The sequence below is a fragment of the Poeciliopsis prolifica genome, unplaced genomic scaffold (genome assembly GCF_027474105.1).
Source record: "Poeciliopsis prolifica strain line A6 unplaced genomic scaffold, Auburn_PproV2 SCAFFOLD034, whole genome shotgun sequence".
Lineage (NCBI taxonomy): Eukaryota > Metazoa > Chordata > Actinopteri > Cyprinodontiformes > Poeciliidae > Poeciliopsis > Poeciliopsis prolifica.
In genome coordinates this window covers 5,622,490-5,649,481 of record NW_026562409.1, presented here as the reverse complement: position 1 = coordinate 5,649,481, position 26,992 = coordinate 5,622,490, and the positions used below count along the sequence as shown (strand labels likewise).

The 26,992-nt window shown below is 38.1% G+C and overlaps 3 protein-coding genes across 5 annotated transcripts; all 3 read left to right on the top strand.

Annotated features, from left to right (window-relative positions):
• Positions 1-9,453, top strand: stard3 (StAR-related lipid transfer (START) domain containing 3). Of its 2 annotated transcripts, none has more exons than XM_055051938.1 (15): positions 1-170; positions 2,966-3,187; positions 3,286-3,363; positions 3,521-3,598; positions 3,703-3,756; positions 4,051-4,168; positions 4,249-4,344; positions 4,445-4,500; positions 4,587-4,679; positions 5,557-5,619; positions 6,550-6,645; positions 6,717-6,796; positions 6,953-7,057; positions 7,271-7,364; positions 7,894-9,453. In XM_055051938.1, exons 1-15 carry the CDS (start codon positions 111-113, stop codon positions 8,074-8,076), a joined length of 1,476 nt encoding a protein of 491 aa, XP_054907913.1. In that variant the 5' UTR covers positions 1-110; the 3' UTR covers positions 8,077-9,453. The 2 variants fall into 2 exon arrangements, with proteins under 2 accessions (XP_054907913.1, XP_054907914.1); XM_055051939.1 differs by lacking the exon at positions 1-170 and adding an exon at positions 641-706.
• A 1,742-nt stretch (positions 9,454-11,195) lies between these two features.
• Positions 11,196-15,528, top strand: mreg (melanoregulin). Of its 2 annotated transcripts, none has more exons than XM_055051946.1 (7): positions 11,196-11,310; positions 11,533-11,591; positions 11,686-11,780; positions 11,917-12,079; positions 13,543-13,633; positions 13,718-13,881; positions 14,635-15,528. In XM_055051946.1, the coding sequence occupies exons 3-7, from the start codon at positions 11,686-11,688 to the stop codon at positions 14,827-14,829; spliced, it is 708 nt and encodes a 235-aa protein (XP_054907921.1). In that variant the 5' UTR covers positions 11,196-11,310; positions 11,533-11,591; the 3' UTR covers positions 14,830-15,528. The 2 variants fall into 2 exon arrangements, with proteins under 2 accessions (XP_054907921.1, XP_054907920.1); XM_055051945.1 differs by having other exon boundaries at positions 11,533-11,612.
• Positions 15,529-21,466: 5,938 nt separating this feature from the next.
• tcap (titin-cap (telethonin)) lies at positions 21,467-23,107 on the top strand. Its single transcript, XM_055051949.1, has 2 exons — positions 21,467-21,730; positions 21,812-23,107. Exons 1-2 carry the CDS (start codon positions 21,582-21,584, stop codon positions 22,200-22,202), a joined length of 540 nt encoding a protein of 179 aa, XP_054907924.1. The 5' UTR covers positions 21,467-21,581; the 3' UTR covers positions 22,203-23,107.
• Positions 23,108-26,992: the final 3,885 nt, after the last annotated feature.

Below are 26,992 nucleotides of genomic sequence, written 5' to 3'. Positions count from 1 at the left end.
AAAAACCGTGAAAACACAATGGAACAGTTTTTAATTCAAATGAAATCAAAAGTTGACAATGCAGAGGGAAATTGATTTCTTGTTCAAAAGAAAAGTACTGGAAAACGAAGATGAGAAGTTCAAAATCAGACAACAACCTGCAGAGGATTTTGAGCAAGCTGAGGCTGAGGGTGAGTAGGGCGACCAGTCAGGACACCGCGTCCTAACTACCACATAAACTACCACATAATGTGCATTCATATGTGGTAGGCTGACTAGAAAAACCCATAGTGACTTTGAGAGTTTGAGTGAACTGCAGCAAGCTAATATCAATGATTCATACAGTCTGCCTTACCAATTAAAATACAGATGTTTTTCATATTGTCAAGTGCTTCTAATTTCTACCTTATCCCTACAGGTGGCCACAGTACAGTCAAAATAAGTTTTATTTGCTTGGGTTGAATTTGTACTTCTTTGTAATTGCATGAAGCGAGAGATAATGAGTCATTGTCGCTTTTCGTCATAATGCCGGTAAAAAATTCACAACTTCTTTACACTTCTTGTCAAAACAACTAAAACCGCCAGTGCAGTCAGCTTGTTGAAATGAGTCTTTGATATTTGTCACGTGACTCACCATTTGGCGGAGAGGTGTAGTGATACATCTTGGTGCAACAGTTCATCTTTGGCAACTCCGGAAGCCTCGCTATCCGATGATGTGCTAAATCAAGTGAGTTTACTGCTTTAAATATCCCATATGAGTCTTTTCTAACAGACCCTCTTATATTTGTGATAGTATTTGCTATAGTTGTCTCGTGGAAATATAATATGATTATTTTACATTTGAAGTTGTTACTTGTTCGGAAGAAGGTTTGTGAAGCTAACAGGGGAAAAGCTAGCCGCAGAATTAGTTTGATAAATTATAACTTGATTTGTGCACGTTTAATTAATTCACTCTGGGTTTAGCTAGATAACCTGGCATTTTTTCTTATTTGTTTCCCACTAGTAGCCAGTTTGCTAACACACAGAGTTGGATATTTGTTTTTAGCTTCGAGTAACGACTCGTCAGTCATGGGATTTCACACCAAATATAACCCGAACTTCTTGTGTTGTAAACAGTTTTCGCTGCAGTTGGAGAGTCCTGCACTTATTTATCAATCCTAGGGCAAAGGGTCTTTAGACTGGGCTGCAGAGATAATTAGAAAGCACTCGGGTCTGGATGTTTGTCGGTTCATTGGCCTAACAAACAAGCTGTTATAGTGCTACACCTCTGCTGAAACCTGATGTCATAGAGCTACCATTCTTATTTAAAAAATGATTCAGCACAATAACATCCTTCCCGTGAGTGATTTTAAATCACAAGCTGACTGTCATGAATATGGGAGCGCATAAATAAATTGGTTTAAAAGCAATGCAAGTTCAGCTAAAACAATTTATGAGGCCAGTTGGAGACCAAAGCAATGTTTAATGGTTCAGTGAATATTTTATGTTAAGTAGATCATATTTAACTCAACCAAAAAAAATTTATCAAAAGGAGACTATTTCCTTGCAAATTAAATAATGGTGCAGATGTTTTTAATAGCAGTTGTGTGTATGTTTCAGGTTAAATTTACCATAAGCAACAGGTAAGCCAAAGAAGAAGAAGTGTGGTAATGTGTAAACAGAGGACGCATTTTGGGGAAGCATGGTCAGGTGGATGGCAAAAGAACAATGAAGGCAATTGTTAACTTCATAAGCCAAAGAAATTGGTCCCATCTTTTAATATCAGGTCTGGTTCTCTGAAAAAAGCATAATATCTCAAAGGCTTCTTCACTTGGTAACTTATTTACCACTTATACTTAGAAGTCGTCAATTAGGCTCAAAATGATTGAACATTTTGAAGTCTTGTCAGATTAAGATTAAAAATTATCTTTCAGTTTTACCAAACACTTGCAGAGACTCATGCAGTGTAAATCTAGGGTGATTGAGAGTCGGCTGCATTCATTGAAACAATTTGTTTCATTTATATTCACCTTCTTTACAACAACCAGGGCGTGGACACATGTATAACTACATTGTTTTCAAGCCTCACAACATGTTTCTTAAAGCATCCAGCTGTGGACTTGTTCCTCCAGCTCTGGATACCTTCTTTTCTGCCTTTGTTTAGCTTCCCTTGCGGCTACAGACAGTAATGTTTAATCCCTCGCTCATATTTGCCAGTATGAATCACATTTAATACATCAGTAAAAAAAAACAAAGCATTAGGAAGGGAAAAAAAAACATATACAAGTTGCTCTGTACTTTTATACCACACAAGCCTTTTTTTGTCTGTTTTAATGGAATTCTAGTTTGTTTGAGAAAGATAATTTGTTTGGGGAGGTGTGAATCCACAATCAAACTCTGATACGTATAAAAAGGTGAGCTCTGGTCCGACTAAAAAACTAGATCTTTGATTGAAATTAACTCCGATGCCATTCGAATACATATGAAAATGCCAGAGACAGTTCCAAAAGCAGGAAGTGGACTATAGCGCAGGGCCTTCTGGGTAAATGCAACCAAAATGAATGCGTGGATCTAGCGCTGGTGGAGGAAATATCTCATGGTCTTTACCTAAAGGCACAAACAAAATCCTACAACATCTAAAGTCAGACGACGTTCCATTTGTTTACATTTTGTGAATAATGAAATTGTGCTCAGTGTCTTCTTCAGAGGTTTTTGTGTCATTTCCTTCAGTGATTCGTGGTGCAGCACTACCACAGCCAAGCGAGTGAACAGTTTGCTCAAAGGGTTCGGTTCGTTTCATATTGTGAAAGCAAACCGCAGCAGATAAAAATGTAACAATTGTACTTTTGGTTCCCAAATCGAGTCTACCGGACTATCAGTTGTGGAAACACCTGAAGTCACAGGACGACCCAAACTGAGAAAAATCTTTGACTTGTAGTCTAGAAAATACAGCTCTTTGATGTGAGATTGAATAAACCCTATTTTTATTTTTTCATTATATTTGCAGAGGAGATCTACCTCTGCATCAAAAGTGATGCAGGCCGAGGGCAGCCTCCCTGCCATTGCCTCCCTGAACGCCTCCTACTCCACGTCGCTGACCCTTCCTTCCTCATACCTCCTGCTTCCACCTGCGTCACGCAAAGCTGTCTCTGATGTCCGGCGCACCTTCTGTCTCTTTGTGACCTTTGACCTCCTCTTCATCACACTTCTGTGGATTATAGAGCTAAATGTAAATGCGTGTTTATTCATAGACATGTTTAAGATACAAAAACTCTCTTAATTCAATTGTTCAGTAACCGTTTGGACTCCTCCCTTGCTGTCCATCAGGTGACCGGTCCAATTTTGGATAATCTAGCAGATCAGGTCATTCGATATAACTTCAAGTCTTCCTTCTTTGACATAGTCGTAAGTGCCCTATCCTTATTGCTTTGGTGTGAATCTAAATTTTATGATCTTGACTATTTTTGGGGAGCTTGGATGTACATTTCCTTCCGTCGACAGCATTTGCAAAGTTTAGCATTTGGTGACATCATTTGCTTCCCCTTCTCTTCTTCTTCTTCAGCTCCTTGCCTTGTTTCGTTTCCTCTGTCTACAAATTGGCTACGCAGCATTTCTGTTGAAACACTGGTGGGTTGTCGCGGTAAGTCAGCTCAGACACAGCAAAACACTAAGTTATTCAAATTCAAGTGAAAATCTTCTAACTTTTCTGCTGGACATGAATAAGAGCTCAGTTATTTCCTGCAGATTTCCACTCTGGTGACCAGCGTCTTCCTCGTGGTGAAGGTCATTGTATCTGAAGTGAGTGCCTTCCTGTTGCTGCACATTCACAGTTCGGTTTGAGCAGAACAAGCTCATCAGCTGAAACCTCTTCAGCTGAAACCTATTCAGCTTTTACACTTCTGCTTTTTAAGATTCCCAGCTTATGTTTGCATAGGCTTTGTCAAGTAAACATTCTTATCTACTCCATCTATCTAAAGCACGTAGACATTTTCCCAGACCTCTTATCTTGAGCTGTAAGGACTTGCCTACATATGCGAAATAAAAGTGAAAGTATCCCCTTCTTTCTTTCTTCTTTCTCATTTTGCTCAACAGCTCTTGTCCAAAAACGCCTTTGGTTATGTTTTACCCATCACCTCATTTGTGGTGGCGTGGCTGGAAACCTGGTTCCTTGACTTCAAGGTTCTTACTCAGGAAGCCGAAAATGATCGAGGTGAGAGAAAAGTGACGAGTGCAAACACACTTCAACAGAAATTTACATCGTCTTTAACTTATTTCCTCCTCTGACCTTAGCTTACCTAGCAGCAGCCAACTCTGACAGAGCTCCTCTGCTCTACCCCCGCGCTATTTCTGACGGACAGTTCTACTCTCCACCTGAATCCGTTGCAGGTGATGGTCTTATAATATTTGCCATTCATCTTCTGTGTATTCTTGTTTATTTCCTGATTTCTGCAAGCAGTAATTTTTTCACTAATATTTTTGTCTGAAGACTCAGACGAGTATTTGGATGAGGAGGCTCTCAAGGCCAAAGCTGCCGCCTTGCAGGTACCTGGATCAGCGCCTGCTGACTGTTTTTAATTTAATGATCCTCCTCCTCTCGTTAATTTCTCCATGTGTGGATCTCACTGCAGGAGGAGGAGTACATCAAGCAGGGTCAAGAGGCCATGTCTGTGTTGGAAGAGTTCCTCAACCAGGAGGAGAACTGGAAGCTAGAGAAAATCAGCGTAAGGAAATCTTTCCGGTTCTTCCCAAGTTGTTATGTCTGGGAATAAATTCAACCTTTTATGAACCTATTGGTCAATTAATTCACATAAAACATAGCTTTTAAAAAAATGATTTTCAATTTATGATTAAAAAAAAAAGTCAATATCAAAATCATTTATGAGCAATTTTCCTTCACCTCATTGTTAATGGTTTCGGGTAAAGTAGTAAAACTTGATGGAACCAGTTCAGTTGCTTTTCAACCCGAAAGAGAAACCCGCTTGACATTCTTTAAAGCTCAGATTTATTTTCCCAATTCTGAATTTCAATTGTTCTTCACTAACTCTTAAATATGGAAAAGGTGTAAATTTTCACTTCACGTTCATGTATTGAAAAGGGACTTTTTTTAACAAATGCTTTTTTAACTATAATTTTTAGCTCGATTACTTTCCTTTACTTTGTCACAACAAAACTTCACTTCATGTTAATTGTTTCACACATTTCTTAAACTTTTTGTCTGTTTTCCATTTTCTCATTTAGCAAAGAAGCTAAATGAGAAATTATATTTGTTATATTTTGACTTGAATCTTAAAAGTTTTTATTTAAAATCTATATATTAATGTATATTTGTCTCATAGGTTTTGAAGTAGAACTAGTCTAACTTTTTCCAGATACTCCAAAAGTAGTGAAATGACTTTTTGCCACACTGCCGAATCATAAACCAATCTATTTTCAAATTTGCGTAAAAAAAAAAAAAAACGATTGAGCTAAGTTGATGTTTTTGTACTTGGATGAGAAGAATGTCACCAAAAAAAAAAAAAAGAAAAAAATGCTAAAATATGGAATTGTTTGGATTCAAGTAAAACCTTCTGATGCTGACAGGATTGTGTGTTTTGACAGGACACGGGAGATAGCGTCTACACTATGGAGACTCCCAACTACGGAAAGATTTTTATTTTGAAGGTACTGCAAACGTGAAACTTTGTGCTTCATTGTTATACAAAAAACAAAACACCAATCAGATCTAACCTTGTTTTGTGTTTTTCTGTTTCAAAAAGCTAATTTCAGATTAAAGGAACGACTGTTCATCTTACTAATACTGTCTTTTGTGAATCAACCAAATATTGTGAATCCAATTTTGTGAATTCACCAAAAAAATCAGATAATATGGAATTAAAGAAATTTCTCATAGTATAATTGGAAGGGATTCCTTAGTTAATGCATCTACATCAGATATGACATGAAATAAAATGGCTATACATTTGCAGTAGTAGTTGGAATTAATTTTGAAGCTGATGTATATTTAGTATCACAAGCTGTTTTACTTCTGCTTCTACATCAAAATATAAACAATTGATTGTCTTTGTTTCTCATGTTTTAAAATATTTCTTTCTAATTTACACATCCTTCATAAATGGAACAGACCAGTTTTGATTTTGTCTTTTATTTCATATTGGAAAAGTTGTTGGGATCTAAAATATAGTAATATCTTAAATTCAAAGATGAGAGTCGGTGGAGATTCCCCTCGGTTATTGGGAAGATTATAAATAGGGCTGTAACAGTTAATCGAATTATTGGAGTTTCTTGATTACTAAAATTCCTCGACACTTTGTTAAACTATATTTTAATACTTAATCTACTGTTTTCCAACCGGATAAGCACTCTCACTTCCCTCAATGAGCTGCTGGTGAATGCTAAGTGCTATTAGCATGACATTAGTTTACCAAATGTTCCCCTTAGTTTTTTTTTTTTTATGACCCAGCATAAAGTCCGCTTTGACCATAAAATTATCTCCTGAAGCATGATGTAGTTTGGTCTTCTTTTTGTTTTTTCTCTGCATTTTTTCATTTTTACTTTTTTCCTCAGATTTTGTGCTTTATTTCATTTGCTCAGGCCTTGATGCAGTGTCCCGCGGAGTTCATCTATCAGGAGGCGATACTGCAACCAGAGAAAGTATCTGAGTGGACCAAAACAGTTGTTTCCTGCCAGGTGATGAACCTCTTTGTTAGATCAAACGTTTTCCATTGAGACGTTTTGCAGAACTGTACTTTTGGCCTCAGGTCCTCCAGAGAATTGACGACAACACTCTGGTGACACATGACATCGCCGCTAGCGTAGGAGGAGGCATCGTGTCTTCCAGGTACATCAGCACAGCAAAGATTGGGATTCCTTAGGTCTCTTACTTTTTTCCTACTGAAAGGATATATTTGTTACTTTGTTTCATATTTCTTGTCTGAAGTAAAGTAAGGTGATTTTATTTATGCGCTTTCTGTTATTTTTTTCTCATCCCATTAAGGGACTATGTTAATGTTAGACGAATCGAACGCAGAGAAGACCGTTATATTAGTGTTGGCGTATCAACCACCCATGATGCCAAGCCGCCGACTGATCGCTGTGTCAGGTCAGTTTATGCCTTCACCTGGTTTTCTGTCATCACTTAAGTAAAGCAGGAGTAGTTTTCAACAGAAAGGCAGTGGTAAACAAATAATCTTGTTCTTGGTTATGTATGGACATGTTTTCTCTGTCCTACTAATAAAAACTTGTTTGAAATAAATGAATTAAAATCAATTGACATTTTTTTTACTTCCTGGTTGCTTTTTACTGGTTGTTCTAGGGGAGAAAACTACCCAGGAGGATTTGTGGTTCTGAAATCCAGCAGTGACCCGTCTGTCTCCACATTCATCTGGGTCCTCAACACAAACTTTAAGGTGGGGAATATGAACACAGAAATCTTTGTCTTTTTGTTGTTTTTTTTTTTTGCATGTATAAAATAGGGTTGGGGTCCTTCTCTCTTCTTCACTTGATCTTGCTTCTTCCTCCAAAACTGCAGACATATCACTCAAGTCTTTGCTGAAACTGCTCACAACTTCCATCGTTTTATACTTAATTGTATACGCTTTGAATTATCCTCATTACTACCAGTTACTACAAATGAAAAATGCGACACTAACAATGCCAGGGAATTTATAGTAATCTTTGGAAAATACTGTTAAAGTCTTTTGTGTACACAGAATGAAAGCGCAGCTGTTTTTTTTTTTTTTTTTTTTTTTTAAATCAGTTGGTTGTAAGTGGTTTTATTACGTCAGTGACACCTTTAGGACTTCCTCATGAAGCCTGAAGGATTATTGCTCATTTTAAGGTTGGTAATGTAGGTAAATTTCAAAGCAGATTCAAATCTCTTTAACAGAACAGTCTATGTAAATATGTTCAGTCAACCTTCAGTTGTTCCTTTTTTAGGGCCATCTGCCTCGCTATCTCATCCATCAGGCCCTACCTGCCGGCATGTTTGAGTTTGTGGGCCAGTTACGGCAACGCATCGCTGACGTTTATCCCCCCCCTGTCCAATCGTCCTCATCAACCACAAAGCCTAAAGAAAAGGAGCCTAGGAGGCAGAGCTCTGGACCCCCGTCATCAACCTAAGGAGTGGAGGCGTCATCCTGTGGAGCTCCTGAGCTGAAGGGATGCGCGGCCAGCTGCCATAACTGACCTGACTTTACCTCTAAGCATAGGAGGCCATATTTCAGATCAAGCAGAGTGATTTGGACAGAACAAATGACTCTCCTCAAACATTTTTTTTTTACATTTGACTGTTACTCTGACTCCCACTAGGACATGGGATCTGTTCTGAGTTGAGGTGCAGCGCACTCTCGCTTTCATGAAGAGAGGATCTATGAGAACTGTTGTCACAGAACAGAAGCAGCTCAAAACCTATTGTTGTTTATTAATTTGCTGCTTTTATTTTTTTTCTTTACATCTTCCTGCCTATATATAACAGCCATATTCTTATTATTTTAAAAAAATTCTGTGATGAAGAGGATGCGCTATTGCTCACCACTAGAGGGCGACATGACCAATGTAGATTGTGAAAAGGCTCTGTTTTTTTTTCTGCAGTACAACAGTAAAATTTGTTGTTCCAGGGTTTTTAACCAGTTTTTTGTGATTTTCACAGTGATATCTTAAAGCTAATTTCAGATCAAAGGGACGATTGTTCAGGCGAGCTAAAAGTAGATTAGACATCTTACTACTGCTGTCTTTTGTGCCAATCACCTCTTGTGGCCTTGTTGGGGGCAGAATAATGAGCTGGAGTAATTGCATGGTTTACAAATAAATTGAAGTTACAATTTATTTTGTCGTGTGTGAGATATGAAGTTTTGCTTCATTACATAATGAAGCAAAACTCAGCTTGCAATGATGAAAAAAACTTCCCCTTCAGCTTAGTGTTATTAGTCTGCATACTAATGGTACCACGCTCCTCAAAAATCATCATGGTTCAAAGGTAATTGTCCTGAAATGTGGGTAAAAAGCTGTTTTTTTTTTCTTTCTTCCTTTTTTTACAGAAACTTCTTTTATTTTTCCTAAAAGAACAAATTTGTGGATTTGACTTTGAGGAATTCTGTTTTTGAAAGCTGCCATTAATATAGGTGGAAAAAGAGCTGTGCAAGACGTCTGAAATATTTGGGTAATGAATTTACTCAGATGTATTTGTTCTGACATTTTAAGGTTCCCACAAAAGGAATTTCAAGTGAAGAAAATGTAAACAATTGTGCCTTCATTGCAGTAATTTAATATACTGGGCTTATTGCTTTTTGTTCATTCAAATCTGTATATTTTCTGCCCCAATGATGGTCTATTGTTGCACGAGAAGCCTGCTTGGAGCGCTTATGTTTACTTATTTCAATATTAGTTGTAATTCATTTTAACATCAAACATGTTAATTCAAAGCCATCACTACTGACCAACTGTTTTTACTTGATCTTAAGTCTCTTATGTGTAATAAAACATCAACACCTATCTTGAGATTTCTTTTTTTTTTCACAAATATAGGTATAATTCAATTTGAGACCAATGTTTTGTTTTTGTTTCTTTTTTTCTACTTTTAGTAACAAAACAGCGCAAATGTTTGACAAATTTGAGGTCATAAACAACTTTCATAAAACTTATTTTTCCAGTTAAGGATGATTTTTCATACATTTTTTCACCAACAAAGATCTTAGTTGTGAGATTTTCCACACTTAACTATTACTTTGCAGAGGTTTGATGGTGACATAAAATGTAATGACAGAAAACATTTAAAGGGCTTCGAGTTTTTCCACTTCTGGTTTCACCGCAACATTTTTTTTTATTGTTATTCCACCACTTTTCTTTTCTCTTGGTGTCTTTCAGAATATTTTTTTTCAGTGTTTAGTTTGAATCATTAGCATGTGGGAAATACCAGTGATTCAATTTTCTAGTAATGTCCAGTTCTATCAAACATATCCCTCCACTCACAATATAGGGGCATTTGGAAGAGAAACTTGCCTGCAGCACCACATATTAGGTTCAGAGTGCGAATCGTGCTCTTCCAGTTTGTTTCACATCAGGCGTACCATGTTACCAAAATATGTTAGCATTATCTGAGCTTCCTGATAACTTTCTGCTTTGCTCTCACAAATCCCTGCTTATTTCCACAAAGCTCCTCCTTAAAGCTCCTTCAGAATAGCGGGAGCAGCAATTAGCAAACAGCTGGTGGAACCACACATCTGCAGAGCTTATCATGCGAAATACATCTCTTTCTCTCACATAAAAGAACCATTTTGTGATGACGTGCTGAAGGTGAAGTGTTGGAAAGAATAGGAGTTTCTTAACCTTCCCACGGTCTTAGTGCGATGCTCAGGAAGAGAACAGCAGATGTCACGGTCGGACATCATAGAAGTGATGATATGTCCATTAGCCTGTCAGTTTCCAAAACCACAAAACAATAAAAAGAGTTGTAAAAAATCATGCAAGGTTCACTGGGTGTCATTGTAAGGCTGCAGGAGGATAAAATTGACGACAACCCAATTTCAAAGTGTCAAATTGAGAAGTGTTTATTAGGTTGTGTTTAATATGTACAGCACTTTTAAACAATTGAAGATAATATATCTGCTTGATTGTCATAAATGACGCTATGTGCCTGGAAAAGAACTAATAAGTAAAATATCTCAAGCTCGGAGATAATACTGGCTCTTTAGTTGTAAAATGAATTTGTGATCTGATTGACCAACTTAAAATTTATTCTCATACAAGTGGTGATTTTGTTTTTATTTCCATTTTATTGCTCTATTATTGGTCTTTGAAATATAGAATTTGATCTAAATATATAATCACTTCATATCAATAAAGTCGGTTTTTTGGGTTAGGTATGATTAAAAGTTGGATCTTAATATTCACGGTGCCTTTGTAGAAATTGGATTACTTTGTTTTGTTTTTTTGAAATAAAAGAAGAAATGAAAAAAGTTATCAAGTTTCGCTGCCCTTCTGAACTAATTATTTACATCCTATGGAACTGCAAGTAATAAGATTAAACCTTGATGTATAGCACTGGTAGATTTTAGACTGTATGTACAATTAGTCTTACAGATGTAGAAAAGAGATGTGTTGTTCTCAGGGGCAAAAGCAGAATTCATAGGACAGGACATGAAGCAGCTCACATGATAGTGCTGTGACTGTCTTCTGAGGTTATGGGTGTGTGAATGTTTTTTGTTTTTTCTTTATCGAAAAAACCCCTTTGGTGCTCTTATTCTCCTCTATGTGAGTCTGATAAGAAACACCAGTTGTCGGGATGCCATCTCCCTGAGCATCTGAGTCACTGTGGAGTCGAGGCGAGATCGTGGAAAATGGGAGGCTGAAAATCAGGTAGAGATAGAATTTAAGTTATTATTTTCAATGTCTTTGAATTTACTATCTGTTTTACATCTGAAAAATCAGTCAGATTTGCAAGATTCACTAAGATGGAGAATATAAATGTTGTTGCAGCTGCCTGTTTTTCTGTTACCCAATGTTTTTGTTTTGTTTTCTGAAATATTACCCATTGACTGAGTCATTTTTGAAAAAATAAAAACAAAAACATTTCTTCAGAGCATCGACCGGGGATTCGGAGCTGCAGAAGTGCCACTTGTTTTGAAGGAGCGAAGAAGGTTCAACATCTTTTAACCAAGGTCAAACAAAACCTCCATCTGGACTTTGTGGCATTGTGCAACCCTGAAACCGGCTCATCTTTGTTCCTTTTAGATGGGTTCGGCTTTCAAGAGGTTCTTCATGAAGTTTTGCTGCTGCTGCTGTGCTGAAGACGAGGACGAAGAGGAGGAAAAGCAACCTCTTGTAACGTAAGACCGCAATTTAAAAAAAGAGAAATCATTTTCCGCTCCTGCAGATCCTAAAACCATTTGATTGATGCTGAAAGAAACTATGGAAGCTTTTTTAATGCCAGTGAATGAGTTTTGCTGTGTCTCAACAACACAGGCCAGATCCACTGGATTATTTTACTCGTGAAGTCCAGAAGAGACGAGACGAGGAGACCAACCTGTGGAGTGAACCCGGAGACCCCAGCCACTCGGAGAGAGACGATGACCGAACGCTTTACACCCTGCTTCAGGCCAGGAATAAAACCCGCATTGGATCCACGGTATGTAGAGGAATAGAAAAAGGAACAAAAAAACACTAACAAATAAAAACTACTGATGCTTTTTTGCGTTTTAACACATGTTTTTATATGTTTCATAAATGCAATGCCATAAAAGCTTTTGGCAGCTTACAGGTATCTTCTGTTTCTGTCACACTTAAATGCTTCAAACACATTTTAATCTTTGAGAAAGCCTGATTAAATAAAAATAGTTTTCAAATTATGTATTTTTTTTTAGTTAAGGCTGGGAAACAATTAATACAAACTACCTAAGTCTATTTGAAAAGATTACTTACCATTTTTAAACCATAGTAAGTCACCATCCACACCCAGAATTAAGAAATTTCTTAAACAGAACCTGTCAAACAACATGAAGTAGGCTTAATTAGATAGCTTTCATAAAAAAATACATACATTTTTTAACATATTAAAACAATCAGTATGTCCTGACAATTTAATATCAGAAAAATAAGCAGTGAAAAAAATTAAACTCCGCAGACTCTTCCCAGTGGTCCTACTGCCATCTGCAGAAATATACCACTCCTATTCAGGAACAACCAATAAGAGGTAGGAGGAGAGCTTAACAGTGTCAATCAGGCTTGTGTTGTTCAAGCTCAAGATTTAATGCACTAATGATGGAGAAACAACCTACTGTCACAAGAAAACTGCCAATTGTGTTGTGTTCAGGACTGGGAGGGCCGCAACACATCAGCACGAGAGCAAAGGGGAGACATCTGTAAAGTGTGATTGTTCACATTTTGAGGCCACGTCTCAGAACTCCATGCAATAGCTTTAAAGATCTCAAAGAGCAAAACTTTATGCCCTCATCTGCCATGAGGAAATTCAAAAACATGTCACAAACAAAATCACTGACATCTATCCCGGAATACCTATCTATCAACATAAAATTCTTTAAAATTCCTTTTAAAAAAAAACGTACACAGAGCTGAACAAAACAATATCTAATGCCCTAAAGACCTCACCTGGCCTTCAGAACATCACCCTTACAGACAAGCATGGTGGTGGTAGTGTGATGCCCTGGAGCTGGACGAAAACATGGATTCTGCTTTGTAGTAGAACCTTCTGAAGATGAAAGTCTGGCTCATCTCTGTTTGTGCAACAGGACAAAGAATCAAAATAGACCAACAAATTCAGGGCTAACCAAAGGAAAGTGAAAGTTACAGGGCAGCCTAGTTCCTTAACCAAGGGTAGAACTCATCACTAGTTATTGCAAATGTTTTATGTCACAAATTGAAAATTGCTATTTGTAACTATTCGGGTTGTCTTTGATATTAAAATTTGTTGAGAAACTTAAATGTGTAAGTGTGACAGGAGAGCAAAAAGAACACATCTTTAAAGAGGTAGAAACATTTTTATAGCCCTTTCTACATTTTATTGGTCTATACTGATCAAAGCAAACCTAAACAGGACAGGAAAAAAAAGTCCTTTTTCACCCTATCTCGCAGGGCTATCGTCGCCTGAGTGTGGATATCGAAGCCATGAGAGATACACGCAGAGAAGTCAGAGACAAATGGAAAACTATCCTGGAGAACCTGGGTAAAACTAATTGATACACAAATGAGGAACACCAGTAGCAGAACACAGCTGCCTTTGTTGAGGCTGTTTATCTTTTTGTTCCAGGTTTTATGGCTGAGGCAGACTCACTGCTGACAGTATCTGCTGGTGCCTCAGCTGACCGCATGCGTAATGCCCCAGCAGCACGTGCCATGCTGCACACATTGCACACCGAGACCTCCATCTTCAGCTCCAAGGAGGCCCCACCAGAAAGATATCTGTTCATCATTGTGAGAAAATGCCCAAAAATAACTTTGCACTTCTGTATCAAAACAGGGCGTCTATAGCATCTCATTTTAGTTGGTTAGCTTAAGCATCTCAAAGTATTGTTCTACCTTCGTAATAGAGCTTGAATCTGAAAATCACCTTATTATTTTATGTGGGCACTACTTTATACATTTCAACATTTTGGCACTTTTAACTTATTAAACAGAAGCTGATAATATACATCTTTTCAAGCAGGTAATGGATATAGGATATGATGCACCACTAGTGATTTTCCTGTGTGAAATGGATTCTGAGAATGGAAAATATAAAGCATCTCTGGTCGTCGTAACTATGTAAAATGCAAAAAAAAAAAAAAAAAAAAAACATTGAAGTGGTTGGCGTGAATGTTATTTTATTAATTTCTACATTTTTCTATTGGGAGTTGGAATTATAAGATACTTTCTCACTTTGTTTCAATCAGGAAGATCGTTGGTGTCAATAATCAACAGCTTCTTTTTGCAAACAAAGGCTCATAAAATCCTTTTGCATAAACTGCTACAAAGTTTTTAAGACTGAAAATATTTTAAGATGGTAGTGGTTCACTTTGGTCTTCCTGTCAGATGTTACCTTCTTTTAAAGATTTAACAGAAATTTTCTTCCGGATTTTTGAGCTATTCCGTTAAAATTAAAAACATAATATATTACATTATCTACTTGTTCTAAGTGTTAGCTTATAGCAGTAAATAGTTCACCTATCTCTGGCTTCACCTCTGCAGGATCGCCTCCTTTACCTCGACATCGGTGAAGATTTCTTGGCCAAGGCGAAGCGGTTTTATCCTCCAAAGGACGACTCTGACGAGGAGATGCCGGGCCTGGCCATAAACCTGCCGCTGCTGCTGGCCAGGGTCGAGGCCATGAACGGACGAGGCAATGACGACGATGAAGAGGACGACAGTGAAAAAGATGATTAAAAAATGATCCAATGAGGTCTGATGGCTTGCAGTGATGACAGACAACAGCCAGGGGGCAGTAGCCATCAATCTTGATTACCTTCAGGTGGCAGAAGCTGCTGCAGGCTGAATATCTTCTTCTTCTGCCCTAACTTCAAGGGTTAAATCATTTCTGTTTTCTTTCTTCCAAATGAAGCGGGGACTATTACAGAATTCCAGAAACGTTAATTTGCTGTGAGAGTGTTTTTCTCCCTTCCACAGAGTTTAAAGCGTGTTCATTGTTCACTTGCTGAGAACCTTCAGGGTAGCAATGATTTTTTTCAGCAGAGCCCCTTTATCTTTTGTCCTGTGATTATCAGCACTTCCAGTCAATCACATGATTTGTGCGAAACACCATAAACAGTCTAGCTATCTAATGTCACAATTAGTTTTTTAAAGAATAATTAACATTGATTATTTCTGTTTATTTAATCTGCACTTGTTTGAAGTCTGCATTTGGTTTCAGATTAAATTGGAAAAGAAAATGAAAATTGCAAAATCATTAGTGTATGTTGAACAGTATGGAGTGATTATGTATGCGACTGAGACGGCCTTCAGGTGATGTGTGTGGGAGGGTTTGTTTCCTTCCAACAAGCTATGGAAAATGTGAAAAACATCTAAGTGGATGTGTAAGTCTTTGTGTTTGTTCATGATTGAATAAAAGTTTCTGCCTAAAGCCTATTGTTTGTGCAGAATCACATGTTAGTGTGTTGGCCTAACTTTAGACTTCAGTCTAAAATGATGAACATTTTTGCCTTGAGCGGTATTACAATACCACCATTCACACGCCTTGAACATTTTCACATTTTATCACTTTAGAACCACAAGCATCACCATGTTTTATTAAGATTTTACACAAAATAGTACAGGCTCTAAAACCCTTCTTCCATCCACTTTAATCAGATACCTTTAAATAAAATCAGTCTTTCTGTGTTTAATCTGAGCCTCAGAGATTTTGAGAGACAATTTGCAAAACTCACTAAAACTCCCAATAATGTGGGAAATTGTCAAAAGGTGCAAGAGGTATGAACACTTTTGAAAGGCTCTTCTTTGAACTTGAAACTTTGGGTTTTTTGCAGCCGCACGTGGCCCTTGCTGTTGTCTTCTCCTGGCCGGTTCTGTTCTGCCCTGATTCGATGTTGTCTGTCTGACGTGTGACCATCCCTCTGGGGTCCGGTTGAGTTGCAATCTGCATGGCGACGATAGTGTTTTTGTTAATCAGCTGCTTGATGTTATGTAAGAGGGACACTCCAGAGGAGGCACCTGTTTGATCACAGCAGCAGCCTGATGGCCACTGATAGAAAGCTGGAGCGATTGGGTGGAGGAATCAGTGTGAAGTTAACTTTCCACAGAGTTATCTCTCCATTAAACCAGCGCTTTGCGTCAGCGTATGGAGGCTGGTGGCTGTCCTCCCAAACTCATTCCTCGGTCACAACAACATCTAACGTGCTCTCACAATATTTTGCCCGGGCCTGAGCTTGTTCCTCACTCCCACTCTCTGTCTCCGTCGGTGACGGCTCATTTGAATGTCACTTCGCAGAAGCGGTGGCAGCGATGTTACACAACACAAAGTTCTCCCTCGCTGAGCCCAGACTTGCAGGGGCGAGGATCTTTGGGACAGGGAGGGCCGGAGGGGGGTTGACGGCTCTGACGGGTTTTACTTTGTTTTCGCTCACCTTTACAGAGACTCCACACCACTTGTTTCATTAGCGTAGGATGACTCATACAAGAGAGACAAAGGCCATCCGATGTCCTGCAGATTTAGCCTGAGGCCATTCACCAAAAATAAGAACCACAAATTAGCAGACTGTCTTTGCTGGCATGCTTGAATATGTCTGCTCTTAGATGACTTACATTATCAGTCTCAAAAGTTTGTAGGTAATCTACTTAAATAAATAGTTGGCTAGTTTTGTCAAATTTTAAATGAAGGTGCACTTAGCTGAGTTTTTAAAGCTTAACATTTGCATTTAAATCTACTGTGGACTTCAGATTTGACAAATATTTGCAAATTACAAGGAAAGAAAACTAAAGTATTTTATGACAAAAGTAAAGTACAGCCAGAGGAACCTCAGATAAAATATTGTTTATGCGCATTTGGATTTCTAAATATTAACTGTAACTTCTGGTTGTGTGCAGATTTATATCTTGGATGCTACTTATCTATGACAAGAGTAATCTGCAATCAGTAGTTTAGAAAAAAACCCTATAGGTTTATAAGAACTAACATAGTAGATTTTCCTAAATCTGCAATGAAATCTTTTCACTTAAATCTCATTGTTTGTACTAACATGTTTTTAAAACCAGACTGAACTGTAGATACAGTTAGGGCCAGAAATATTTGGACAGTAACACAATATTTGTGAGTTGGGCTCTGCATGCCACCGCATTGGATTTGAAATGAAACCTCTACAACAGAATTCAAGTGCAGATTGTAACGTTTAATTTAAAGGGTTGAACAAAAATATGTGATAGAAAATGTAGGAATTGTACACATTTGTTTACAAACACTCCACATTTTAGGAGCTCAAAAGTAATTGGACATATAAACATAACCCAAACAAAAAAGTTTTTTCTCAATATTTTGTTGCGAATCCTTTGGAGGCAATCACTGCCTTAAGTCTGGAACCCATGGACATCACCAAACGCTGGGTTTCCTCCTTCTTAATGCTTTGCCAGGTCTTTACAGCCGCAGCCTTCAGGTCTTGCTTGTTAGTGGGTCTTTCCGTCTGAAGTCTGGATTTGAGCAAGTGAAATGCATGCTCAATTGGGTTAAGATCTGGTGATTGACTTGGCCATTGCAGAATATTCCACCTTTTTGCTCTCATGAACTCCTGGGTAGCTTTGGCTGTATGCTTGGGGTCATTATCCATTTGTACTGTGAAGCGCCGTCTGATCAACTTTGCAGCATTTGGCTGAATCTGGGCTGACAGTATATCCCGGTACACTTCAGAATTCATCCGGCTACTCTTGTCTGCTGTTATGTCATCAATAAACACAAGTGACCTAGTGCCATTGAAAGCCATGCATGCCCATGCCATCACGTTGCCTCCACCATGTTTTACAGAGGATGTGGTGTGCCTTGGATCATGTGCCGTTCCCTTTCTTCTCCAAACTTTTTTCTTCCCATCATTCTGGTACAGGTTGATCTTTGTCTCATCTGTCCATAGAATACTTTTCCAGAACTGGGCTGGCTTCTTGAGGTGTTTTTGGGCAAATTTAACTCTGGCCTGTCTATTTTTGGAATTGATGAATGGTTTGCATCTACATGTGAACCCTTTGTATTTGCTTTCATGGAGTCTTCTCTTTACTGTTGACTTAGAGACAGATACACCTACTTCCCTGAGAGTGTTCTGGACCTCAGTTGATGTTGTGAACTGGTTCTTCTTCACCAAAGAAAGTATGCGGCGATCATCCACCACAGTTGTCTTCCGTGGACGCCCAGGTCTTTTTGAGTTCCCAAGCTCACCAGTCAATTCCTTTTTCCTCAGAATGTACCCGACTGTTGATTTTGCTACTCCAAGCATGTCTGCTATCTCTCTGATGGATTTTTTCCTTTTTTTCAGCCTCAGGATGTTCTGCTTCACGTCAATTGATAGTTCCTTTGACCGCATGTTGTCTGGTCACAGCAACAGCTTCCAAATGCAAAACCACACCTGGAAACAACCCCAGACCTTTTAACTACTTACTTGATTACAGGTTAACGAGGGAAAGGCCTTTTGAGTTACTTGCAGCCTTTGGAGTCCATTGTCCAATTACTTTTGGTCCCTTGAAAAAGAGGAGGCTCTGCATTACAGAGCTATGATTCCTAAACCCTTTCTCCGATTTGGATGTGGAAACTCTCATATTGCAGCTGGGAGTGTGCACTTTCAGCCCATATTATATATAAATTGTATTTCTGAACATATTTTTATCAACAGCTAAAACAACAAAACCTGTGTCACTGTCCAAATATTTCTGGCCCTAACTGTATTTGTCCAAACAAATTTGCAGGTGGAACAAAAATGTTTTCTACCAAACCTTAGGGGAAAAAGTTCAGTTTGAAAATCAGCGTGAATCTTGGACAATTGCATCTGATTATTTCGGATGATTTCGGAAACCTTTGTTACACATCCCGCAGTGAAGAGACAAGCAAGGACTTGCAGGAATTATCATAGTTTTCTTCTGGTGTGAGTCTCATTCAGTTATATCAGTCACCAGAAGAGTCTTGCAGATGAGAAGGGCTGTGGGATTTTCCCTCCTGGTTCTGTTACCTCCATGACCCGACCTCAGATAAGTGGATGAAAATAAATCTACACATGAGAAGATGAATCAATTGAACTACACCAACAAATTTTGAACTGAATTCTAACAAAACATTTTGAGACAGCTAAACTAAACACAGAACGACTTAGTCTATGGAAGATGAAAAAAAAATTGTAATTGTGTTTCTTTTCAGAACTTTTTATTCTCATACTTTTTTTTTTTTTTTTACAAAAGAGCAGAAGACAGAAAGAAAGACAGGTTAGTAAAATTTGTTTAAGCCACTGTCATTTCATCTGATTTTCTAAGAATCATCAGATGAGCGTTTAGCATGTTCTCACTTTCTCACATTACAGAATTTCATGCTAAAATGCTGTTTTACATGCTGAATAAAGTCAACAGTAGAGCTAACGTTGTTTATCTGTATTAGTCACTTGTTGTTGCCCTTTACTCTGGATATTTTTAAACGGTGGTGACAAAGGGTCACGAGGGTTTGGGGCAATAGATCAGGGCTTGTAGTTGAAGCAGCAGAGGAGAAGGGTAGGCCAAAGGGGCTTAGGGGGTCAGAGGTCATGAGGGATTGGGTAACAGTTGTCGTCTCTAAATCTTTAAAATTCATATGGGACCTATAGATGAACTATAGATGAATGCAGTCCTGGTAGCTTTCCACTCCTCTTTGCTGTGCAAGCATGAGTTGCATTTAGGTACAAACATACCGTTGGAAATCTCAGATTGTTGTGACATGACTGTGTCACAAAAACAGTATTAATACACTTCCAAGGGCAATTGTATTTGTATACATGAAAGTTTTCAATTACCAATTCATTCACAAATCAGTTAATTTTCACAAACCTATTGATCACTGCAAATTGATCACTGATCACTATGATCATAAACTAGGCACATTGACTGTTCCCTTTTTGAGAATGTAGAAACTGCATTGTGCAGACTTTAGTAAAAGAGAGACTAAGCATACCAACCTTTTTACACTACCACTGTGTTTTGTTTTATTTTTTAAACAAATAAGTCATTGTTAAATTTTTATAGTCAAATACCTATTTGAGGAAACCCACCAACATCCAGGAGTTCGTTATATTTCCTGTGAGTTAAAGTACAACACACACAAATAACCAGTTACTGGAAATAGTTTGCCACAAATATTGCTTGATGATTAATAAGATTAGACACCTGGTTTGAGTCCTGTTCATGCTTAGATATTTTAATGCTAATTCACTATCTGCACATAAGTAGTAGAGGTTCATTTTTGGTTATAAGGTTTACACCAAAGCAACCAAAGATTTCTGTCACTGCAGTAAAATATATGATGTCCACATGGAATAACCTTGTTTGGCGGCTTACCAGGTTTCCAAAATGTCAAGCATGTTGGAGTGCTATTACGACTGCAGCTGTGACCCCAGGGGGATTCCCCAGTGTTCTGCACACATGGTGTCAATTCACGAAGAAGTTGCAAAGAGACAGGTGAAATATTAAAAACTAAAAAGGAGCTTGGCTTCAACTGCAACACTAATTCTTCAAAGTACTGAAAACAAATAAGATGAATTTACACAAACTACAACAAAACGTTTGCTATTTTAAGGTCCTAAAAGTCTGAAACTTGAAAAAATAATCCATATTAAATCTATTGCTAATTGACTGACAACAACATGTATTATTATGATGGGCATGCTTGATGCTGTGTGTGTAATAAGTGATATCTGCAGTGGGATGAGCTCAGAGCCACATGTGAGTGAATGAGTCAGAGTCTGGTAGTAACCTCACACCGGCAAATGACTGTCAGAGGTGAGTCGCGGTAGATATGTGTGTATATTTCACAGCCTGTAACCTGAGTTCATTACAGCTTATGTGGTTCTCTGTCACTATGGTAATGAATCACAGGCGGGGGAGCTTTCGCTGACATCTAACGAGATGGCGAGGGGGTTCTGTTGATATGAAGCCCAGTTGTTGCATAAGATCATTATGAACTCTATTATGATGAGGATAGACCAGAAGAATATAAACCTGAAACCTTTCTTTTCTAAATCAACCAATTTTCAACTCACACAACCAAAATATGCTTCAAAAGCATTACACCAAGGACAGAAATTTGTTTAACCTCTGTCTATATTTTCCTTTCTACGATCACAGCTGATGTGCAAAGAGTTGGGCCAAGAGATTAAACAAGTGATTGAAAGTACAATCTGAAAATCAGGGGGATTTTCAATACAATGACTGTAAACACTGTTTCGGCTTGGCCTCTGGGTCTCCGGGAATGAGCCACGGAAGACTGGTGTCAGGTCTCAGTACGCGCTGCAAAGCAGACTGACAACATGGATCAGAAATAGCAACAGAGTGGGTATAAAAGCAGCGGCCAGACCTGAGCCCAGACAGACACATTCGAAAGGGCGAATAAGCTTGGAGAGACATCCAGCTGAAGCATCCAAGATTCAATCCTCAACCCAGTGGAGGCAATAAATCATCTAAAATCTCCAGAGAAGATGCCTTTTTGTAGCGTGCTGGAAAAAAGAAACGGAATGGTGGTGGGAGGTGAGCTGGTCTGCAGCGTTCGGGAGGAGAACAAGGCAAGAAGGGAGAGCTACAGCGCCGATTGGCACAGTGTCCATCTCAAGACTCAACCTGAGGAAAGGTAAAACATACCAAGCAGCCCAATGACACATTTATCTTAAGAGTGCTTCTGTAGTTCCTAACCCAAACTTTTGTCCTACAGTCAGACCATGAACATGATCGATGACTCCCGCAGAGAGACCATGTCCCGGCAGTGGCAGAGTCGCTCTCTGATTCAGACCTGCCCGTCTGGAGTTTTCAGGGTGGGCACCGTGGAAGGAGGGGTGAGGGAGCACCAGCTGCTGCCCAAGAGAAACACCCTCCCCTTGCCCATCTTTATCCCCGCAGATCTGGGCATCAGGCTGGGGCGTGGGGCCCCACACACAGAGCAGGACCTGCTGCCCTTCCCAACACCAGATGGAGTCTGTCCCAGCAAGAGGAGCGTGGACGAGATCACCAGAGACCTCCCACCCGTCAAGCCGACTCTCATGGAGTTTGCCAAAGCACCCAAAGCGCTCGGTCGCTCCATGTCCCAGGAAGCCCAAAGAGGCTGAAACAAAACAGACAAAACAAGAAGATGGGATGTGTGACAGAGACAGATGGGTTAACCAGTGGGTTAGAGATTTCACACAGCAAAACATGTTAGAAAGGATTAGACCAAGATGTACATAGATAGACCCAAGGCTAGTGACATCAAGAAAGTAACCCTAAACCTTTAGTACTACTAATGTCACATTTGATCAAAGCTGGAGTCAGTTGTTCTCTGGAGTTGCATGTTTATGTGAAGGTATTTGCATTGTGATGAAGAAGGAGGTGTTATCAGCTGCACCATGAGTTTATCATTACCTCTACTGGCCAGCTGCGTACACCCACAACACTGATATTCAGTGTGATGTTTGCACTATGCACTTTTGTTTTGAAAAGTGCAAATTTAATAGAAAAAGAATAATTTGGATTAGTTGTTTCATCTGATAAAAAAGACAAACTCATGTGTGGAAAACATATTTATGTGAGAAGGAGGAAGTGTGATGGAAAGAGAAAGGGTAAGAGGTGTGAGGAGGGAGAAAACATGTCATCAAGAGTTGGTTGCCCTCCAGGAATCCAGAAGCTTCTGCCAACCTTTGATCCAAGCGGGGAGAAGAGAATGTACTGGCATGGTCACACACTTTTGGTGTACAAATGTTTATGTTCGCGTGTGTGTGTGTGGATACACTCAATCAAAATAAGCTAGAAAAATCATAATCCTTTTATTGTCTGAGACGCATTCTTTGTTGACTTACAGCTCATTCTAATTTTTAATGTATGATCAGCCGCAGTTTGCCGTGAGCATATTTGGACATGGGAATGATATTGAATTTGTGTAATGTGTTTTTTCCTTAGAGATGTATTATTTTTAATATAAAAAAATGAAGTTTATTATTGTTCTATATGCACAGAAACAAATAAAACTTTAAAATACTTTGCTACCTCATGTAGTTTTTTTCCTCTAACAATTTCAAACAGGACCTACACCTGTGATATAATAATAAAGGAGGGAAAAAAAAGAAAAACATTGACCTTAGTTCCCTTTACATATAAAATAAACAATAATACAACTTCTTCACCTTTAAGAAACACAAATGTGGATGTTTCAGGAAAAATATGGCTGTTAAACATATGGACAGTCAGGAAAACTGACTATTGTTGTTATTTAGGTAAAGCTGTCTAAAACTGCAGGTGGCGTGTGTCCACAGCTGTTGGCTCTTGCAACCACAGACTCTGCAAGAGCCAACAGCAAACAGCCAACTGAGCTGCCAATTTGAACTTGTTAGAGTTGTGTTTCTCTTTAAGAGGCAGAATGGGGAAAACAAATAATATTTTCCACAGTGAGCACTTAATAACTACTTATGAGTATAAAGTATTATTATTTCAAATGTACATTTACTGTTTTAAATCATTGTGTCAAAAGCATGATACCATGAAACAGTGGTATTTTTGCTAAAGGTTGTATCTCAGCCTGTCTTATAAACCACAGTAAACAAAGGTATGTTTTAAATAAATAAGTGACAAATAAGTAGAATCTTGATGTGAAATATGAGAATCAAACAAACATCAATCAATATGAACTTGATACTTTTCTCTGCCTGATTATATCAGCACTTTTATCATCGGCTGCACCTTTTGGCTGACATAAAGTCCCTCCTCTGAACATACTTATTTGTCTATTCTATCTATTTTCACTCAAGGGCCTCATCACTCCTTTGTCACTCAGTTGTTTCTCTGCAAGGAACAATGTGTGGTGTTTCGATTTGATATTAATAGCTGCCCTGGAGACAGCCATGTTGACTGTCTCCACCCACTAGAGCTCTTAATCCTAGTGTTTTATCAGAGAATCAGACACGCTGCCTTCACTCCCTATCTTTAAAATTTACCTTCCCACTCCACTGCCTGCTAAAATACTGCTCTTCCCACTCTGCATTGTCACTGTACCATCCAGTCTTCAAACTGCAAATGAACCCTGAAACTATTTCCAGTGTATGCTTGGGAATGCTGGAATTGAGATCAGCTGTTCTGACACAGACAAGTTGACATGCTGCTGCTATGCCTTTAGCACGGCGCTCTTTGCGCCGGCAAGCTCATCATGTCTGTCGCTACAAGTCAATTGAGACCCAACAGACATAGATCATCTTTAATAGTGCTGATGTGGAATGTTATATGAGCTTACTTTGGCATTATTTGAAGACATATTTGCAGTTTACACCCGTCATTTTGATGCATATTTATTCCCGGGTTTGGTTAATGTGTCAACTAGGTACATGACTGTGGCTCTAAAAGTTGTTTTTGGGAACATGTCCCTGTTGGAATCCATCTTGTGTCAGATCAGTTTTTAAAATATGTTGCTGCCCCCTACTGGATAGTTTGGGTATTAGATATGGGTGTATAAAATTAAATATGGAAATAATTGGTTATTTGCCTGTTTTATCCATTTAAAAAGATCAACATTAAGGAGTAAACTGAACCAGCTTACAATGTTAATGCAAAGATTTTAATAAAACATTTTATGGTGGTGATACTTGGCTGAAGGTTGATGTATGGTGAGAGTCACTGCAGCCATAGAGTAGAAACAACGTTAGACTCACAAAGAATAAAAGATGCCTTCCTCAAAATACATTAATTTGGATGAGTACCATATTTTGTATTTTATCTCTGTTTATGTAAGACAAAACTTCATGCTACAATGTTTGTTACATTGATTAGCCTATTAATAGCTGCCTGGATGCATTTCCCATTAATGCTCAATTACCTTTTCTACTGAAAAACATTTGAAGAGAAAATCTGAAGCAAAAATAATAAGGCACATCTTTTATGTTTAGACAAATACAATATATTCAGGAAACATTGTTTCAATGTAATATTTTTCTCATCTGATAGCATAAGATGCCACCAGATGTAGCAAATATTACTTCAACAAAAGTTAAAAGCCCCAAGAAAACCCAGGCTTAGATTATTGTGCAAGTAAATATGTTAGATTTGAGTCAGCATTACTAAAATCTTACTTACTTAAAAACTAAAATATTTTAATTTTACAATTTATGCAAAAAAAAAAACATGCTTACAAAAAAGATCTTTTGAAAGCTTTTTTCCATTTAGCAGATGTCACCTCTGATAAAATATGATGCTTCAAGAATGTTCACTTCAATAACATCCTGTTGAAACTCCAGCAATTATTGGTAAATGATAATTGGCCTGCATTGGTAAAGCACTTCCTCAGCACAAAGCACTGATTCATGCATTCATCAATACACACTTTAACACACAGAAACGTACATAAAAAAATAACAACAAAAATATCAATTGTTGCAAACATTTTCCACCAATATTTTAAAGTAGCTTTTAATTTCCTGTTTTTAAATTAAATCTTACATATACTTTTTTAAAATCTTCCACAAAATAAATGCACCCCCCTGTTTCCATTTCAGAACAACAGATTTGACCTTTTACTCATTTGACAGCCAATACACTGTATCAACCATACAAAAGCTCAAGATCAGATTATTTGTGTCTTCATTGCAGCAAAGTTACCGTTACCATTGTTACTGTTTTAATGATGGATGTGGCTTAATGCAGGAAATCTGGTGAAGTAGACACATACAGGACAGGCTTCAAATATCGATGTACTAGTGGGTCACCATCATTGTTTTCAATGACATGTGGGTCTGTGAGGTCTTGACTTAATGAAGAAAAATCCTATAAAATTTCCTGTTTCTTGGGTAGCTCAATTTTTAGAGCGTACACACCATGTGCAGAGGCTGCTGTCCTTGATGCAGCTGTCCTGGTTTCGATTCTTAGTCTTTCCAGATTCTACTCAATAAAGGCAACTAGAGCCTAAAAATAAAATAAAAAATCTAAAATTTTACATGTTTTCTTTTTTTCTCTTTAGGTCTTAAAATTGAATTTTAGAGTCAGCCTACCTTACCTTATCCCAAATGTGTACAACTAAATGTAGTCACACTCTAAACTGACTAAATTAATATATTAATCAGGGAGACTTTGAACATTAATCTTTTGCGTAGAATATAAAAATCAAAACAAAAAGCATTGCAAAAACCTGAGCTAACACAGTGATGTAGGAACAACTTCAACAATTTGTTTTCTGTTTGACATTGTTCATCTCATGTTGTTGAGTTCATTGAAGTTTGCAGACATTTTGCTTCTGTGAGTCTCTTCTAAGGCCCCCAAAAAGCAGCGCAGTCAGGTTGGGGTCTTTGATTGGATGAGTGCAATTTCCTTGATTTATTTTCTCTCCCCCGACAGCAAATCTGTTGTATATTTGCTGCTGTGTTTTGTTATGATCTGTGTTTCAGCATTGATCATTCTTTGTTGTTTATTTACTTTGATCTTCCTGTTTTAATTTATTCCCCCGTGTTAGTTTATTTGTTCATTTGTTTTGCCTCTTGTGCCTTGGATTGAGTTCTCTGAGATTGGTGTTATTATTAAAAAAAGAAAAACACTTCATACCATTCAAAAATCTCTTTTCGGTAATTTTTCTCAATTTGTTTTGCAGATAAATATTTGAGTATTTGCAGTTCAAAGTATGCAATCAACTTTAAATGAAAAATGTATCTGATACTGGGTGAGATCAGTTGCAGGGCACGAGCAAGATTCCCATCAAAAGAGATCAAATGAATACCTGTTAAACAGTAGAATGAAGTCATAATTACACAAATAAAAATGTTTCAAATTGTGCAGCTGGTCTGATTATCTTATCCATGTCATCAGCTTGCTATTTTGACCTCGTCCCTTAGGGCAGCTCCAGGTGATTAACACACATTGTGTCTGTTGGAGGTAGACATTGTGAGGTGAC

What these genes read in the sequence shown, in the direction of transcription:
- stard3 (XM_055051938.1), top strand. Translation starts at nt 111, where the DNA reads ATGAGAAGTTCAAAATCAGACAACAACCTGCAGAGGATTTTGAGCAAG. An exon ending in CCGACTGATCGCTGTGTCAG is followed by an intron (nt 7,058 to 7,270) that starts GTCAGTTTATGC and finishes TGGTTGTTCTAG; the next exon opens with GGGAGAAAACTACCCAGGAG. An exon ending in TCCTCAACACAAACTTTAAG is followed by an intron (nt 7,365 to 7,893) that starts GTGGGGAATATG and finishes TTCCTTTTTTAG; the next exon opens with GGCCATCTGCCTCGCTATCT.
- mreg (XM_055051946.1), top strand. Translation starts at nt 11,686, where the DNA reads ATGGGTTCGGCTTTCAAGAGGTTCTTCATGAAGTTTTGCTGCTGCTGC. An exon ending in GAAAAGCAACCTCTTGTAAC is followed by an intron (nt 11,781 to 11,916) that starts GTAAGACCGCAA and finishes TCAACAACACAG; the next exon opens with GCCAGATCCACTGGATTATT. An exon ending in AAACCCGCATTGGATCCACG is followed by an intron (nt 12,080 to 13,542) that starts GTATGTAGAGGA and finishes CCTATCTCGCAG; the next exon opens with GGCTATCGTCGCCTGAGTGT.
- tcap (XM_055051949.1), top strand. Translation starts at nt 21,582, where the DNA reads ATGCCTTTTTGTAGCGTGCTGGAAAAAAGAAACGGAATGGTGGTGGGA. An exon ending in AAGACTCAACCTGAGGAAAG is followed by an intron (nt 21,731 to 21,811) that starts GTAAAACATACC and finishes TTTGTCCTACAG; the next exon opens with TCAGACCATGAACATGATCG.